Source organism: Passer domesticus, chromosome 25 (assembly GCF_036417665.1).
Source record: "Passer domesticus isolate bPasDom1 chromosome 25, bPasDom1.hap1, whole genome shotgun sequence".
NCBI classification, from domain to species: Eukaryota; Metazoa; Chordata; class Aves; order Passeriformes; family Passeridae; genus Passer; species Passer domesticus.
This window is the reverse complement of record NC_087498.1, coordinates 996,452-1,013,243: the sequence shown is the minus strand read 5'-3', so window position 1 is coordinate 1,013,243 and position 16,792 is coordinate 996,452. Positions and strand designations below refer to the sequence as shown.

General features: G+C 46.7%; 1 protein-coding gene across 1 annotated transcript in view; it reads left to right on the top strand.

Moving 5' to 3' along the window:
* The first annotated feature begins 1,520 nt into the window (after positions 1-1,520).
* LZTR1 (leucine zipper like post translational regulator 1) overlaps positions 1,521-16,792 on the top strand; it is a 36,139-nt gene continuing 20,867 nt past the window's right edge. The window contains exons 1-9 of the mRNA XM_064398780.1: positions 1,521-1,744; positions 1,817-1,879; positions 2,584-2,640; positions 3,215-3,294; positions 3,645-3,753; positions 5,363-5,446; positions 6,897-6,954; positions 7,528-7,667; positions 7,836-8,037. Coding sequence (XP_064254850.1) covers positions 1,569-1,744; positions 1,817-1,879; positions 2,584-2,640; positions 3,215-3,294; positions 3,645-3,753; positions 5,363-5,446; positions 6,897-6,954; positions 7,528-7,667; positions 7,836-8,037 — 969 coding nt within the window. The 5' untranslated portion in view covers positions 1,521-1,568. The remainder of the gene's footprint in view (positions 1,745-1,816; positions 1,880-2,583; positions 2,641-3,214; positions 3,295-3,644; positions 3,754-5,362; positions 5,447-6,896; positions 6,955-7,527; positions 7,668-7,835; positions 8,038-16,792) is intronic.

Here is a 16,792-nt window from a genome sequence, read left to right as displayed (position 1 = left end):
GGCACAAACCCAGCCATCCCCACTTGGACAAAAGAGGATGCCAAATGTGTGGAAGCATGGAGGTGTGTTCAGGGTGTCAGGAGCAAACAGCACACTGAAGGCTGGTTAGCCTGGGCTCTCAGAGGTGCTGCTGGGGTTCCTGTGTGCTCCAGTGGGAGCTGGAATCCTGGGCCTCGGGGGACTTTAGCCAGGTCAGAGGGTAGATTTAAACAAGTCATGAAAAATGAGGCTGACATTAGTACTGACACTGAACTGAAACATCTAAAGGTGTCTGTGTCATTGTAAGTTCCAAAAGATGGATGGGTCAGTGCCATGTTCCTGCTGGAGCTCAGGTTTTGGGTGAAAACAGCTTTGGTTTGCAGTTATCAGTGCTTTCTCAAGGAGTGAGAAGGGAAGGATGCAGGGGATAAGTGGCATTGTCTCTACGTGTAAAGATTCACTTACCTGAGTTTCACAGCACAGATGGACAGAAAAAAGGCACTGTGTCCCTTACAGATTGCTTGATAAGTGGGAAAGTTGTTCCTCTTGGCTGAACTGGTGCTCTGCACTCTCCCTCCTTCATCCTCAGCTGGGATGCAGCCTGAGCTGGCTGGGCATGGCAGCTGAAGCTTGGACCAGCCCGAGGGGCAGGGCTGGCACATGGTGTGGTTGTGCAGTAACTATTGCCAGCACCTCACCGTGTGCAGGGTGCTCTTGGCAAGAAATACTCTGACTCAAGCAGTCCCTAGGAAGAGGCTGGATAGGATCTGAGAGGGAGATGGTTTGAGGGACCTCAGCAAAGTCCTGCTGGTGCTCACGACTTCATTGCTTTTCTGCCTAACCACTGTCATCTTTCCTAATAAAATCCTGAAGGCTCACTCTGTGATGTGCCTTTATGCAAGGATTGTGCTTGCTGCAGGAATTGTGCTGAAAAACCTCTGACCAGTCACACAGCGAGTGCTCAGGATGGAACCTGCTGGACTCTGAAGCAGCGTCTGAAGTCAGCACCACTTGTGTTGCCTGCTGCTGCGAACAAGATAAACTAACAGTCAGAGGTGACTGGCACCACGTAAGGAAACATAAACTAAGGAGAAGCAAAGGACGGGCTGTGGGGGAGTGCACGGCCGAGGGCACATGCCACCGCTGCCTTGGTGCCTGGCAGGCGTGTCCCGCTCAGGGCGCCTCTGCGGGACGAACCGGCCACGTTTGCTCCCCGAGCGTTCTCCGGGAGCAGCGCGAGCCTCCGACCGCACGGGCCGCCTTCACCAGCGAAGCGCCCAGCTCGGGCCCTGCAACGAGCCTTTACGCATGTCCCTCAGTATTGTTCTGTTTTCTGAATTAACAAATAAACCCTGGTAACGCAGCCTCCCGGGCGGCGCCGCTCCGGCTCCACAGCGGCGTTCGGGGCCCGCCCCTCTGGCGGTGCATGCTGGGGGCTGTAGTCCAGGGGTTGGCAGCTGCCAGGCCGGCGCCCCGGGCGCGGTGCACGCCGGGAGTTGTAGTCTGACCGCTGGGCGGCAGGCGCGCCGGAAGGCGGGCGCACGGCGGGTCACGCCGGGAGCTGTAGTCCGGGGGGGCAGGCGTGGGCCATGGCGGCGGCCGCGGCCCCGGCGGGTGGCGCGGGGCGCTCGAAGGTGGCCCCGAGCGTGGACTTCGACCACAGCTGCTCGGACAGCGTCGAGTACCTCACCCTCAACTTCGGGCCCTTCGAGACCGTGCACCGCTGGCGCCGCCTCCCACCCTGCGACGAGTTCGTGGGGGCCCGGTGAGCTAGGGAGCGGACGGGATGGTTGGAGGGGGGCTCCCGGCGCCGCTGACCTGTCCGTGCCGCCCGCAGGCGCAGCAAACACACTGTGGTGGCTTATCGGGATGCGATCTACGTGTTCGGCGGGGACAACGGGTAAGGGGAGCCGGGAACGCTGGGGATGAGGGGAGATGGGTGTGAGGGGAATGGGGTGTGAGGGGAGATGGGTGTGAGGGGAGATGGGTGTGAGGGGAACGGGGTGTGAGGGGAGATGGGCGTGAGGGGAGATGGGCGTGAGGGGAGATGGGTGTGAGGGGAATGGGGTGTGAGGGGAGATGGGCGTGAGGGGAGATGGGCGTGAGGGGAGATGGGTGTGAGGGGAATGGGGTGTGAGGGGAATGGGGTGTGAGGGGAGATGGATGTGAGGGGAGATGGGTGTGAGGGGAATGGGGTGTGAGGGGAGATGGGTGTGAGGGGAACGGGGTGTGAGGGGAGATGGGCGTGAGGGGAGATGGGCGTGAGGGGAGATGGGTGTGAGGGGAATGGGGTGTGAGGGGAATGGGGTGTGAGGGGAGATGGATGTGAGGGGAGATGGGTGTGAGGGGAATGGGGTGTGAGGGGAGATGGGTGTGAGGGGAACGGGGTGTGAGGGGCGATGGGTGTGAGGGGAACGGGGTGTAAAGGGAGGTGGGCGTGAGGGTAGGTGGGTGTGAGGGGAGGTGGGTATGAGGGAAGATGGGTGTCAGGGGAACAGGGTGAGAGAGGAGACAGGTGTGAGGGGAGCAGGGCTGAGGTTCCGTGGCTGCCCCTCTCCCTCGCCCCCGGCCTGCCTCAGCCACTTCTCCCGTCCCTGCCCGCAGGAAGACGATGCTGAACGATCTGCTGCGCTTCGACGTGAAGGACTGCTCGTGGTGCAGGTGGGCAGCGCGGCCCCTGGCCGTCCCTGGTCGCTGGCGGGGCCGAGACACGCCGCGGCTTTCCTCAGCGCCTCGGGCTGGGTGTAGAAATTTGTGGCACTACTGAGTACGCTGTCACAGCTGCTCTCTGCCGGCCTGCTGTGTGCTGGACCATCGGGCTATCGATGCTGCCCCAGGGGAGGCCGGGTGGCACAGCGAGGGAGAGGACCAGGGTCACCTCTGTTCCTGCAGCCTGTGGGAGGGCAGAGGGACCAGGTTTCCTGCACCCTTTGGGCCAGAGAAGGTGCCAGGGATCCTCACACCTTTCTTGGCTCCTTTGCTCTGCAGTAGACAGTCTGTCTTATGTCACTTGTCTCACTTTCCAGCTCTGCCAAATGGATTTCAGCATGTTTGTAACCTTTTACACTATATTGCTGTTCCATAAAATCTTAGTGCAATCAACTATCCAAAACCAGGGAAACACTCGGGAACAAAGTAACTTCTAATAGTTGTTTCTTTTCTGAGTCTGCTCAGTAGCTGTGAGTGCCCAGGGCAGGACCGGGGTGTTTGACTGCTGCTGTTGTACCCTGTGCAGGGCTTTCACCACGGGGACGCCGCCGGCACCACGGTACCACCACTCCGCCGTGGTCTACGGGAGCAGCATGTTCGTTTTTGGTAAGGCAGCAGCAGGTTGTACTGGAAGTGGTAGATGTGCTGCTGTACTGGTTTGGAAAAAGAAGAAGAGATCTTTAAGAGGTGTCAAAGATTGCATTCAGTAGCAAATCCAGTGTTTTTCATGGCTGTGATTTCAGCTTAAGTTTGGAAAGATGGTGCTGTTTTGTTGAAAGATAACTTGAAGCTCATTGCCTCAGTGATTCTTTAGGAGAAGGAGTGGAAGAGAAGTCTCCTTTCTGTAGTAGTTCATTAGCCAAACATTTAATGCAATCTAAAATTTCTCCTAATGCAACGCCTGGGAGTGTGTGTGCTCCATTGCCTGGGAGTCTAATGGAATTCTTGTTGTCCAGGTGGTTATACTGGAGATATCTATTCCAATTCTAACCTGAAGAATAAAAACGACCTCTTTGAGTATAAGTTTGCAACTGGGCAGTGGACAGAGTGGAAGACTGAGGGAAGGTAAGAGCTGGTATCATTGCCTCATGTTTTGGGGGAGTGAGGGTAGCTTGGCATCATTTCACAAGGCACAGTCAGACCTAGTTACAGTGCTGATGTTAGGGCTGCAGCATGGTTCCTGCTCTGCTTTCTCAATTAACGTTTTTTGGTTCTACAGGAGTTTTTTTGGAAGGCCTCCATTCCAGAATGCACTGTAATGGAAATTTGTCCAAAATCCCCTCTTCATGTTTCAGGTCCATGACAGAAGGAATGGGAGAAAAGGGAGCTGGGTTTTTTTTCTGAATTGTTTCAGTTTCAAGGTTAGCTTGGAAATCCACAATTTCCTTTCCTTGTGAAGGAAAGGGCTCCTGAGATTCGTTGTTCAAGGAAAATCAAAATCACTAACACATTCCTAAAGTTGACTCTGTGCACATTTCAGAATGCCATTTCTGACAGTGATTGTGATCCAGCTCTTAGTGTTTTTTACAAGGGCCTGAACAGGATAAGGGGTAATGGCCTCATCCTGGCAGAGCAGGAATAGATGGGCTATTTGGAGGGAAGTCTTGGCTGTATGTTTGGTAAGGCCCTGGCACAGGATGCCCAGAGCAGCTGTGGCTGCCCCATCCCTGGAAGTGTCCGAGGCCAGGTTAGATGGGACTTGGAGCAACCTGGGATGGTGGAAGGTGTCCCTGCCTCTGGCAGGGGGTGGGGCTGGATGGACTTAGAGGTCTCCTTCTGCCCCAAACATTTCTGTGTTTACCACTCCCCAGTAAGGGTTGTGTGGTGTCTTTACCTGCAGTCCTATACACGGCTGAAGCTTCTGGAATGCTGGTTTCAGTGGGGAGAGGGAAGGGAACAATTGTTATTGTGATTTGTGGAGAGGGATGAGGAATGTTCCCTCCATTCTTGTGTTACTGTTGCTCACCTCTGATGATCATATTACATTTCAGAACAGAAACTGTATTAGTAATTTCTCTTTCTGGTTAATTCTGGTAACTTGGGACATTTTGGAGAGCAGTTCTTACTCAGTTTACAAACTCACATTTTGCTTGTTCCCCAGAGTTAGTGTTCATGCTTCACAATGACCTCAGACAAGCCAACAGATGCCTTGTGGTGTCACAGGTTTGTTCAACCTGGCTGATTTAGTTAAAACAAAGATCGTGGAAGAGAAATCATAGGTTTGGTGTTTCATTGTGGGCACTACATCTTGGGAACAACCCTGAATGATCCCAAATGAGCATCCTGAGCTCTGTCCTGGTCTCATTTCTGTGTTGGTCCTGCTTTGTCTGTGGGAACACGTGTGGGATGTTCATAGCCAGAGCTGATTGCCACCTTGCTCTACCAGTGGTGCTATGAATTTTCCCATTATTTAACTACTTTATGCAAAATACTCTGAGAGTATTTGAGTCCTGGCAAGGAATTAGTTGGGACTTTTTTTTCTTTTTTTTTTCCTGTCTGCATTGAAGGCAGCAGAGTGCAAAACTAATACATGCCTTCAGAGGCTCACTCAGTGTTTGGAGGGTGCACGGCAGAAACGATTTCTTTTTACATGTGCATTTTAGCTCTTAGATCCTTCTGCAGCCCCTCTGCAGCTGCAGAGGGAAGATTGTTGTCTGCATTTTCTTCCTTGCAGGTTGCCAGTGGCCAGGTCAGCTCATGGTGCAACAGTGTACAGTGACAAGCTGTGGATCTTTGCTGGATACGATGGCAACGCACGGTATGGGGCACTATCACCCTCTCCTTTACTGCTTTTGTGAAATCCCAACCCCTCAGTTTCCACCTTTGTAGAGACATTTCCATGTTCCAAGAGATTTAAACACTCAGCTGGAGCTTTGCAAACCCAGTCTGTTGTTGAGCATTGCACTTTTGCAGTTCACTGGTTCATGTTCAAATAAGTGTATGCTTAAAGTCTACAGATCTGGTTACTCAGAGTGGCTGTGGATATGTAATTTGACAGCATGCTTGGTTGTAAGGCTGCAGAATGATCTTTGGAGTTTGGCAAATGCACATTTCTTGAAAGATCCCCAGCACAGGCCAGCTGATGTTGCTGAATACTTAGAGAGCAAAGCCTGGATTTGCTGTGAAATCATCTGACTCAACTAAGAGCAGCGTGTCAGTTTTTCCTCAGAAATCTCTGGAAATACATAATATTTAGGTTGAAGAGAGGTGGGATTTTGTATGGGGATAGACTGTAAAGGAGTGGTGCTGACATGTTAGAGGGAGCCTGGTGCTTTGTCTCACAGTAGCTCCTTGCATTTCCTGTTGGTCTGTCAGGGAACAGTAAATTCTGAGCATGTCCTTTTTTTTCTGTCATGAGGAACTTGAGGAGTAATTTATGTTGATGTACAATATTTGCATCACGAGAGCACACAGGGATTTTCACAAATGAGGAGCTGGGTTGCCTCCTCTTTTGAGAAGAATCTTCAGAAAAGTGTCCAGCTCCACAAAATCTCCAGGAGAACTGCTGACAATCAGGAATACAGATGGGATGTCTTTGTTATTTCTGGAGGAGGAATTGCTATAAGATGCATGACTCTGTGGGATTGTTCAGTGCCAGCTTTAGGAGTCCCCCCAGGCCTTGGGTAGCTGTAAGGAAGGAGTGGGTGAGAGGAGCTGTCTAATTTATGTTAAATATGTCGAATCACTTTGAAAAAATGTCTTTTTATGGAACTTGAGCCTCCAGGCAGATTTGAACAAAGGAAACATCTGTAGTTACTGTGAGTAACTTTTTTCTGGGAACAACACAGTCAGAGATGTGTCAGGTTACCTGCTTCATCCTCATTTCTGTATTTAAGGAAGGATTCAGCCATGTAAATAATTGTTGTGGTCAGTCTCAGTAGTTAATAGGGATGAGCAGAAGGAGCAGGGTAAAAAGGGGTATTTTGTAAAAATCCTGAAGATTAAGTAGTTCAAATCCTTAAGCTCCAGATTGAGTTGCTGTATGTAGCTGTTAACTGTAGTGTACTTGCTAAAGCAAGCTGGGGTGGGGCTGTAAAATTTAGGTGTAGGACATAGGGATTCTAATAATTATTTTTCTGTCAGTGGAAGTAGGAGATTCTTCTTGTGCAGAAGAAATGTTGATGAAGTAGGATTTCTGTCTGTTCAACACTGTTAGAAAAAATGAACTGTTTCAAATCAAGCATTTTTTTTTGTGTGTTATGGCACAGATTAAATGACATGTGGACAGTAGGCCTGCAGGACAGAGAGTGGACCTGCTGGGAAGAGGTAAGAAGCTTTAATTTCAACTAACACATAAAATTCTCTTTTTTTGTTTTAATGCACAATTATTTAAAATTTCCCATTCTAGACTGCACTTCTTATGCTCCAGAATGTGTTTTTGATCCACAGTGAAAAGAAACAGTTCAAATTTGATTTGTTTTGGGCATTTAGAAAACCAAGTGTGTATGAAAGGGTGATTTTTTTTTTTTTTTGCTTGTGAATCTGTGAGCTGGACTTGGACTTCCCATGGGGGATTTGCTGTGCCCCCTGTGGAAGGGACTGCATTCCCACTCAGACCACTGGCACAGACTGGGAGCTTTTGCTGCCCAGCTGACCAAAGTCCTGATCCTTGAAGTACTGGGATCTTTAAAAATGTGGCCTCCCAGCCTTTTTATCCAGGGAAAATCAAACACATAAGCACAGCAGGAGTCGATTACCTGTTGATTACCAGCTTTACAGGACTCATGCTACGTGCTCACCCTGGCTGCTCCTGTGAACAATCGCCCTGCAGTGTCCTCAGCATGTGGCATTGTTCACTTTAACAGTACATTTCTGATTCTGAGCTTAATTACCTTTCAGATTGAACAAAGTGGTGAAATTCCTCCTTCCTGCTGTAATTTTCCCGTGGCGGTTTGCAAAGACAAGATGTTTGTTTTCTCTGGCCAGAGTGGAGCAAAGATTACCAATAATCTCTTCCAGTTTGAATTCAAGGAAAAGATGTAAGTGTAGACAGTTAAGTCATGCAAAATCCACATAATCCTTGACTGCCTGAGTTGCAAAATGTAATACTTAAGGGCATTGAGGGAGAACTCTGTGGTGACGAGGACTAGAGTTAGAAAATTTAAAAGACTTTTAAATAATCCCGTGTTTGGTGTTTGCTGTCCCAGCTGGACACGGATCCCCACGGAGCACCTGCTGCGGGGCTCGCCGCCCCCTCCGCAGCGGCGCTACGGGCACACCATGGTGGCCTTCGACCGGCACCTCTACGTGTTCGGTGGCGCCGCGGACAACACGCTGCCCAACGAGCTGCACTGCTACGACGTGGACTCCCAGACCTGGGAGGTGATCCAGCCCAGCCCAGACAGTGAGGTGAAACCTTCAGCTTGTGCTTTTTCCTTTATGCTCTTCTTTTTTACTCGTCTTTGCCATGGACACTTTTTGACAGGAGCATTGGCTTTTAGCTGAATAGTGACAACTCCTTCCCACTGATGGTTAATCAGCTCAAATGTTGTGGGTAGCAGTCCTTAAAAATTAGTCAGTGTTGACACATCTAAAACTTCTCTTAACACATTTTAAAGAAACACCATGAAACACTTTGATACGTGTTTCAATAATTTGTTCAGTCAAAACTGAACAATTAACTCAGTGTGTACCAGTGGTTCTTTGGTTGGCTGTGTGATCCTCTTGAAGCAGAATTCAAAACTAGACAAGGTTTGATTTGTCACTGTAATGCCATGTGCATATAACCTTATAAACTCTGATTATACATAGAGGTGTGGCTGGCAAATAGTAATATGGAGGCTCAGAGAGGGCTGTTTTAACATACTTTCATTAATAAGAGATACAAATTTTAAAATGTCTGTTTTCACATGGACATCAAAAGGCTGTAGACCACCAAGTGCCAAGGAAACACTCCAAATGAGACAATATTTAAAAAGAAAAGAAAGATGAACATATCAATTTGTTTCTTTTGCTATTTGCTACTCATGGAGGCAGCAATTGTATTATAAAATGTCTGGTTTTTTCTGAAAGCACACTCACAGATCCTGTCTGGGATCAGCTTGTATTCCAGGTGGAAGTGCCAAGGGCTCACCTGGTGTCAGTGCATATTTCAGGTCACATAAGTGAGGATCATTTCATCCCAGAACGCACAAGCAGTCATTCCCTGAAGCCCATACAGTGCGTGTAGTTCCTGGCTTTGGAACAGCAGCATTCATTGTGTTTATTAATGTGCATAGATTTCACCTTAAGCCTTGTTAAGGTACTGCAGCTGATGCTACAGTGGGTTTAGGGTGTGAGCTGCGCTGCAGGAGGAGATGCTCTGTGTGTGTGTGCTGTGCACACAAATGCACAGCCTGAGGTTACACCTCAGACAGCTGAGTGTTGCAGGAATTGGGGTCAGGTGCAGAGTTACTGATTTAGCCAGCACAGGTGTGACAGGACTCACCCCCAGAGCTGTGTGGGGTGTTTGGTGTGTTTGTGTTTGCAGACACAGCATTGGATGGGCTGGAGAATCCCACACACACAGAGCTCAAAATTAACCATGCACATGGGCCTCCTTGGGAACTGTTACTTGACCAAATATTTCACAGCAGCCTATTTAATGCTTTACAAAGCTGATTTAGTGTCACATGAAATTATAAAGCTGCTTCTTCAACTTTTTAAAGCCATAGTTGCCTTCAGGACTGTAGAACCTGTTCTGTTCCTGCCAGTGCTGCCATTTGACGTGTGAGGCTTCAGCAGGCATTGGTTCTTTGGGACACAGTTGCTGATTGCTTCCAGGAGCAGAACTGCTCCTGGCAGTGTTGTACACCAGCATTATTCCCTGAGTTATCCCCTGCTAAATTTCATTTCAGATTTCAAAGCTCTTTTCTTCATCTGTCTGTAATCCCAGGTTAGTTGCTTATGTTGTATTTTGTAGTTTCTTTCTCTGGTACAGCACCTAGAAACTGAATTGGTAGAAATGGGAGGTGAAACTGGTACTGTTGAAACACATGATATTAAATTTTCCTAAAAGGCTGATTAACTGCAGTCTTTTGGTGTTTCAAGTAAGTTTTAAATTATTGTGTGTCTTCTAGAGTCATAGCTATGTAATTTCTCAGAATCATTTTCCTAAAGTTTCCATGAACTTTTGGCAAAGACTTCTAAAGGTAGCATTAAATCTCTAATACCATCCTGTTCCCTGGACACACTGAACTTGGATTTTCCTTTTTTATCCATCTCTGTGAACAAAATTATTCATGTTAATTTGAAACAAAACAAAATAGAAGTCGATAAGTGCAATGCAGTCTCAGCACTTGAGGGTTTCTGCTGTGTGTGAAGCGATAGTGACCTCTGTTATTGTGCAGCAGAATGACCTACCTTGATTTTTAGAGGTGGGTTTTTTCCTTTCCAAAGGATGGATAGTAAAGTTTACCTTCTGCTTGCTCTGTATTATGTATATTATGTTAGAAATGCTGCATTACAGCTTTGCTTGACTGCACTGTGGTGAGTTTACTTTCTTACTTATGGTCGTGTGATGTATATTCATGTGATGCATATCTTAATTCTTTCTTCTTTTGGATGTTTAGCATGGAATGGGTAAAGCCTCTGGAGTCCAAAATAAGGTTTGGTGCTGATTAAGCTATTAATTCAGTGGTGATTTTTACAGTGCTTTGCAAAAGAGATTACAGAAGAGATTGCTTATGCTGAAGGAGAGTCATTACTGCCATTCCAGTTTTGTTCTCTGAACTTAGGCTGCCCTGAGGAGCTTCTCAAGATGACCAGGGAGTGATTTGGACTTTTCAGACCTGTTTGTGCCAGTAGCAGGAGTAGGTGTCAGGTGGAAATTGTGTGTCCTCTGCTACCCTGTTATGGTCGACACGGAGGATGAGAAGTCACACAGGAATCTTGGGGTTGTTACCTGGAAAAGGTGGCACAGCTTGGGCATTAATTACAGCAAAGTGGAGTGATTCCTAGAGGATCTTCCTCTAGGAAGATCCTAGAGGCACTTCTTGAGCACAGACAGCAGTCGTGTGTTAGGTGCTGCAGGTGCACAGAGACAGTTTGGCATTTTCTGCGTTTTGAGTAAACAGGTAGAACAAACCTGGGAATACATCTGGCAATGGACCTGTTGTAGTTCTCTGCCCAGGGCACTTAGAAATCTTGGTAGTGTCTTGCTGTGGGATGGAGGATGGGAAATAGTTTCTTGAGTAGAAGAGGGCAAACTGAGATGGAACAGGTCAGTACTTCAAAAATAAACCAGGAGCTGCCATTTTATGCTCCAGAATGAGTAACAAGACACCCTTGTTGAGCTACACAATTGCAGTCTGTAGCTCCTCAAGCCTCTATATAATACATGTACATATATATTGTACAGAGCACACAGAGCTGTTCCCCATCTTTGCTGTGAGATGATCTTCACAGCTGCAGGTTCTTTTCTAAGGCAGCCACAGGAATATCTTGTCTGAGCCCTTGGCTGCCTGCACAACACAGCCAAAGCTTTGTGGCCTGATGGATTTTTTTTTATACAGGGCTACTGAAGGATTTCAAAAACAAGAAATAGATTTTTTTGTTTGCCTCAAGTTTTTTTATTGACCTCAAAATATTCTTTACTTTCTGAAGAAGGTTGGAGCAGCATAAGAAATCAGCAGGGAGTAAGAGTTCCCCATGTTGCACAGCTGACAGACACGTGTGCAGTCATGGCTTGTGCTGCAGAGAGGAGTGTTCTGCAGGGAATGACAGGAGCTCTGGGTCTGGCAGGGAGCACAGCCAGTTCTGGACACAGACCCACAGAATCCAAGGTGATGTTTGGAGCAGGCACTGCCTTGTAGAGGCAGGGTGATATATCAAGAAGAAGAAAATTCTTCCTCCTCACAGTTCCCCTCATCTCCCTGTGGCTGCAGGGACTGGCGAGTCATCCGTCTCTCCTGAAGTTTTGAGGGAAATCTCTAAAACTTGTTCTGGGAAACATTTCAGTCTCACAATTAGGGCTTTCAAAGCCAAGAGCAATAAAAATCTCCAATTTTCAAAGCTCTTAATTTTTCTTTTAATAAGCCAAAAGGGAGGTTAATGTGCTGGTAACCTTCTTGGAGGCTCAGTTTTGGAGGTTTTTCAGACAGATTACAGTGACGTGGTTTGTGGGCAGCTGAGGAAGATTAAAAGGACTTAGTCATCCTCCTGGGGATGAGTCTGCCCCAGTCTCCTTGTGCAGAGATTAGTTACACCCCTTGAGGTATCTCCAGGCAAGGGAAACACGTTACTGTGGGCACAGTGCCCTGAATTCCTGCAGTGAGCCCCCTAACAAGAGCTGCCTCACACGTGGGCAGGGTAGTTATCAAGGTATTGTGGGAGAGATAAAACTGAGCATTTCACAATCCAGAGGGAAGACTGATACTTTTGATGTTTATAAATAATGTGCAGTGCTCAGGCTTGCATCCTTTTTAAAAAACCTTTCTTAAAAATGTAAGAGCTTCATACCAGTGCCCTTTGCAGGTCTGTGCTCAGTGAACTGGAGAGAGACATCTTGAAAATGTTTGTCTTTATAAGAATCTGCACATCAGAGTACCTGTAGCTAACACTATGGTACAGCTCCACTTCTGTTTGTCAATTCTATGTTCATATCCTTTCTGAGGGGTGTTCATTATGACATCCTTTTACAGTGTTCTCCCAGAGAAAGCAAAATGCAAATTATGTGGATGATAGACAGAAGGAATATTTTTGTAACTCACTCACTGGTAAGGAACTGTAACAATACAGGTTTAACATGACCCACATTAAGGTGGTATAAAATTGAGTAATGAAAGGAATTGAAATATGCTTTTTGATTGAGGTGCAGTTACTCTGGACAAACTTATGCCATCAACCTTGAAAGACAACAGAAAATCACAGCTTTCATCCAATATTTATTAATTGTCCAGAGTTTTGCTAATTACTGATTGCAATAACAGTCCACTCGGGGATTTTGATTTCTTCTTAAGGTGGGTGCATCTGTGTTTCACTTTGGCTGTAGGATGCATTTATGAACAGAGTGTGTGGTTTGGACTTCATGGTTTCCCTTACAGCATCCCTGGAAACAATGACTTAAATTCCCAGTTCTTGTGGGGCACTGAGAGAGCTCCTGAAGGTCTAAAACAGCTGGAAGTGCTGTGATATTCTTCATTCTAGAAGCTGACACAGTGAAGTGTCATTAAGTAACATAAATCCATGATCCTTGTGTTCATTAGATAGATCTTCTAGTATAATATCTCCCCAGGTCGTGTTTGCAAACCAGGGAGGTTGTTCAGAGAAGAATGATTGAAGATGGGAAGCCCAGTGACCAACTATGAAATGAAGTCTCTTTCAGGTGTAGGAAATTAAATCTTCCCCAGCTTACTGGGGGAACAGAGGGTTCTTAATCTATCAGTGAAAGATAAAAGAAGATCCAGCCACTTCAAGTTGAAACTAGAAATATCCAGACTGAAAAAGAAAGGAAAACAAATGTTGACAAATTGTAAAGAGTGAGAGTAATTATTTACTGGAACATTTTATTTGGTTTTTTAAAATAAAATAAAATCTTCATTACACTTAAACCAGGATTTGATTTTTTAAAAAAGAATGCTTTCCTCAAAACAAGTCTAAATTTCAGTAACTTTTCACAGACGTTTGGTAGGTTGGTGTATTCAGGAAGTCAGATTAAGATCCCAAAAGTACTGTTATGGTTATTGGATTTTTGAATGCACGCCACATGCCAAAGAGAAGCAAATGGTTGGTCACTGGATTTCTGTCAGCTGTTGTCAGATTTCAATATATGATTTTTTGTGACGTGTTCATTGGATTTGGCTGGAGTTTGGCTTGTTCTTCAAACTGCCTCATCCTCTCTGATGAATTATACATTAACATTGCTCTTTAAATTTGCAACTGATACATACTAAAACAATTTTAAAGGAAATAACATTTACTATTATTACAGCTGTAAATAAATTACAGACAGCCTCATCCCCTGACCTTTGTGGTTATGCCGCCACGTGTTTGGATGTCGTTGTTAATAGATTTACCTTCCTGTTTCCATTCTGTGTTCTCCAGTGAATGCCAAATGGAAAAATCTCATCCTCAGTGGAGAGCACAATTGCAAAGGATGTCTCTGTTGCATCCCCTGTCACTTACCATAATCAGAGCTGATAATGCCAAAAGCTTTTGTTATGATGACTTTTATTCTGTGTGTGGTGATTTAACCCAGAACCCCCCCCTGTGCTGGGCTGATCCCCCAGGGTGGGCAGCAGGGCAGGGGGGGATTCTGCCCCTGTGCCCTGCTCAGCTGAGACCCCACCTGCAGAGCTGCCCCAGCCCTGGGCTTCCAGCTCGGGAAGGATGTGGAGCTGCTGGAGAGAGCCCAGGGGAGACCACAGAGCAGCTCTGAGGGCTGGAGCCCCTCTGCTCTGGAGCCAGGCTGGGACAGCTGGGGGTGTTCATCCTGGAGAAGAGAAGGCTCTGGCAAAAACTTAGAGCCCCTTCCAGTGCCTAAAGGGGCTCCAAGAGTGCTGGAGAAGGACTTTGGACAAAGTCCTGGAGTGACAGGACAAGGAGGGAATGGCTTCCCACTGCCAGAGGGCAGGGATAGATGGGATACTGGGAAGGAATTTTTGGCTATGAGGGTGGTAATGACCTGGCATAGGTTGCCCAGAGCAGCTGTGGCTGCTCCATCTCTGGAAGTGTCCAAGGCCAGGTTGGATGGGTCTTGGAGTAACCTGGGCAAGGGGGAGGTGTCCCTGCCGTGTAGGGATTGGAGCAAGATGAGCTTTAAGGTCCTTTCCCATCCAAACCATCCTGTGATTCTGTGCTTTATGCTAAGCTGTGGGTTTGTTTCTATCTTCTTTCTTCAATCCCTGACAGTCTCTTTCTGTATTAATGGCTCCATATTAGGAAGTGGTGCTTACAGAGGTGATCCTCTGCTTTTCATCATTGTTAAGCTGCAATGGACCCATTCATGTTGATAGTGTAGTTATGGCAATCTCAATAAATAAATTGCAGACAAAATATTTTTGGCTTTCTGACATTAGTGTGGTGTTGAAGATTTCATGAGATGTCTTGAGAAGTCTACTAGAGGAAATCTCTAAGAACAGGCTGGATTTTTTCTCTCAGAAATAGAATAAGTATTGTTGACCCTGTGTGGGTCAAAGGAATGGAAATAGCCTTTGAAGAGGTTCATTCCGTGTGTCCATGATAGGGATTTTATTCCCTGATTTCTTGTCTCTACCATCAGAGAGGAAAAGTAAAAGCTAAGTTTCCATCTTAGATTTAAATTAAATTTCCACTGTAACAAGAGCACAGCTGAGCTCCCAGCCCTGCAATGTGTTAAAGAACAGGAGGAAGTCTTAGAATCACAAAAGCAGATTGACTGGAAGGACTTCCAAGGTTTTGAATCCAACCTCATGCTCAGAGCAGGTCTGGTTGAGCAGGCTGCTCAGGGCATTGTCCATTCCATTCCAGTGTATCTCCTGGGTTAGAGATCCAGCAGTTTCTCCTGGCTTCCATCTAGTGCTTTTTCCACTATCATGATCAAAGGTATTTTCTTCTCACACTGAGAAAGAACTTCCTGTGCTGACTTGAGTCTGCTGGCTCCTCTCGTCCCACTGGGTAACTCTGAAGAGCAGCTCTGACTCCCCTGCAGGAAGGTGCCTCCTTTGCTTTCTCTCCTCTCCTGCGTCCTGTGCTCCAGCCCTTGATCACAGCCTTGATGTTGGTGTCCCTCCTCTGGACTTATGCAGGTCAATGCCTTTCTGTACTGGGGATCTCTGAGTGCTTCAGCCGGGGACTTAAAAAGGGTGAGTAGAGGAGGACAAGTCACATCCCTCAGCCCACTGGAACAGATGAGGGGCTGCTGGCCATGCTGCCAGAGGATGCTGCTGAACCCTCTGCAGCTCCCTGTCCACCACATCTGTGATCTGGACAGCCAGTCCCCAGCCTGTGTCATTGCAGGGAATGACTGTCCTGGGGACAGGACATGGCAGAACTTCCTGAGGCACCACTGGCCCATTTTCCAGCCTGGCTAAGTGCTCTGGAATATCAGCCTCCAGCATTTCAACTGCTCCAGACAATTTGCTATCAAGCATAGACTTGCTAAGAATGCAGTGCCCTCCTATAACCCATGAAGCATTTTGAAGGGGGTGATCAGGTTAGCCAGGAGAAATTTGCCCTTGGTAAATCCTTGCTGACTGGTACCAGTCATCTCTTTCATGTGGTACAAGTAGCTTCCAGGAAGATTTTCTCTATAACTTTCTTGGGACAGCAGTGCAGTTGCCTGGCTCATGTTCCCAAAGTTCATACCAGGCCAGAGTTAAAAAATTAATAGGTACTTTTTAGGTTATAAACAGCACTTTGGTTACTCTTGGGTACCTGCAGTGACAAACTGGATGACTCCATTGCCATAATCTGAAAGAAGTGACAGCCTAAGGAAAGGCCCAATAAAGGAACAAGAGCCTATGGAAAGGCTCAGTAAAATCCTGCAGCATTTGCCTGCTTCTCTTCATTTATACAGCTGCATGTCTTGAAGTTCACTCTAACGTGTGTCTGTTCCAATTTTGTCTGAAAGCAGAGATTGTCTGCACCCAGCATGGGAAAACATTTTAAATCCTTAAACCTCCTTGAACCTAAAGACTATCCAAAGCTCTGTCTGTCCATCTGTTTGAGTTTGATGCTGTTGCCTGGTGTGACAGTGTGGAAACATCTCAGGTATCAACAGCTCCCAATCTCCCAGTAGTGACAGCTCATTTGTACCTTTTGTAGCTTATGGTTTTCTTCCAGTTTCAGACAAAAATAGATACTTCTTTTACCTCTTAGTTTATGTTGGTTCACCTGGTTGGTTTATCGATGGCTTTCGGTCTTCTTATTTCATTTTGGCTTTGAGATTTTAATGATACTGAAGGATAGAGAGGCTCATTGATGTTCCTGGGTTGTGAAAGAAATCTGAGCACATCATTACTGGCTTTTGAGTTCAGTGCAACAATCTCCTTCCATAATACCTGCTTATTCATAGCTGAGTGTGAGGAAAAATAACATTTGCACAGTTATATATTTATTCTGTAAATGTAAGAAGGCTTCTGAGGAGCTGAGAGTAAGAAAGGAGAACCTTGAAATAACTGCAGAAGATTTGATTTTAGCAATGTCC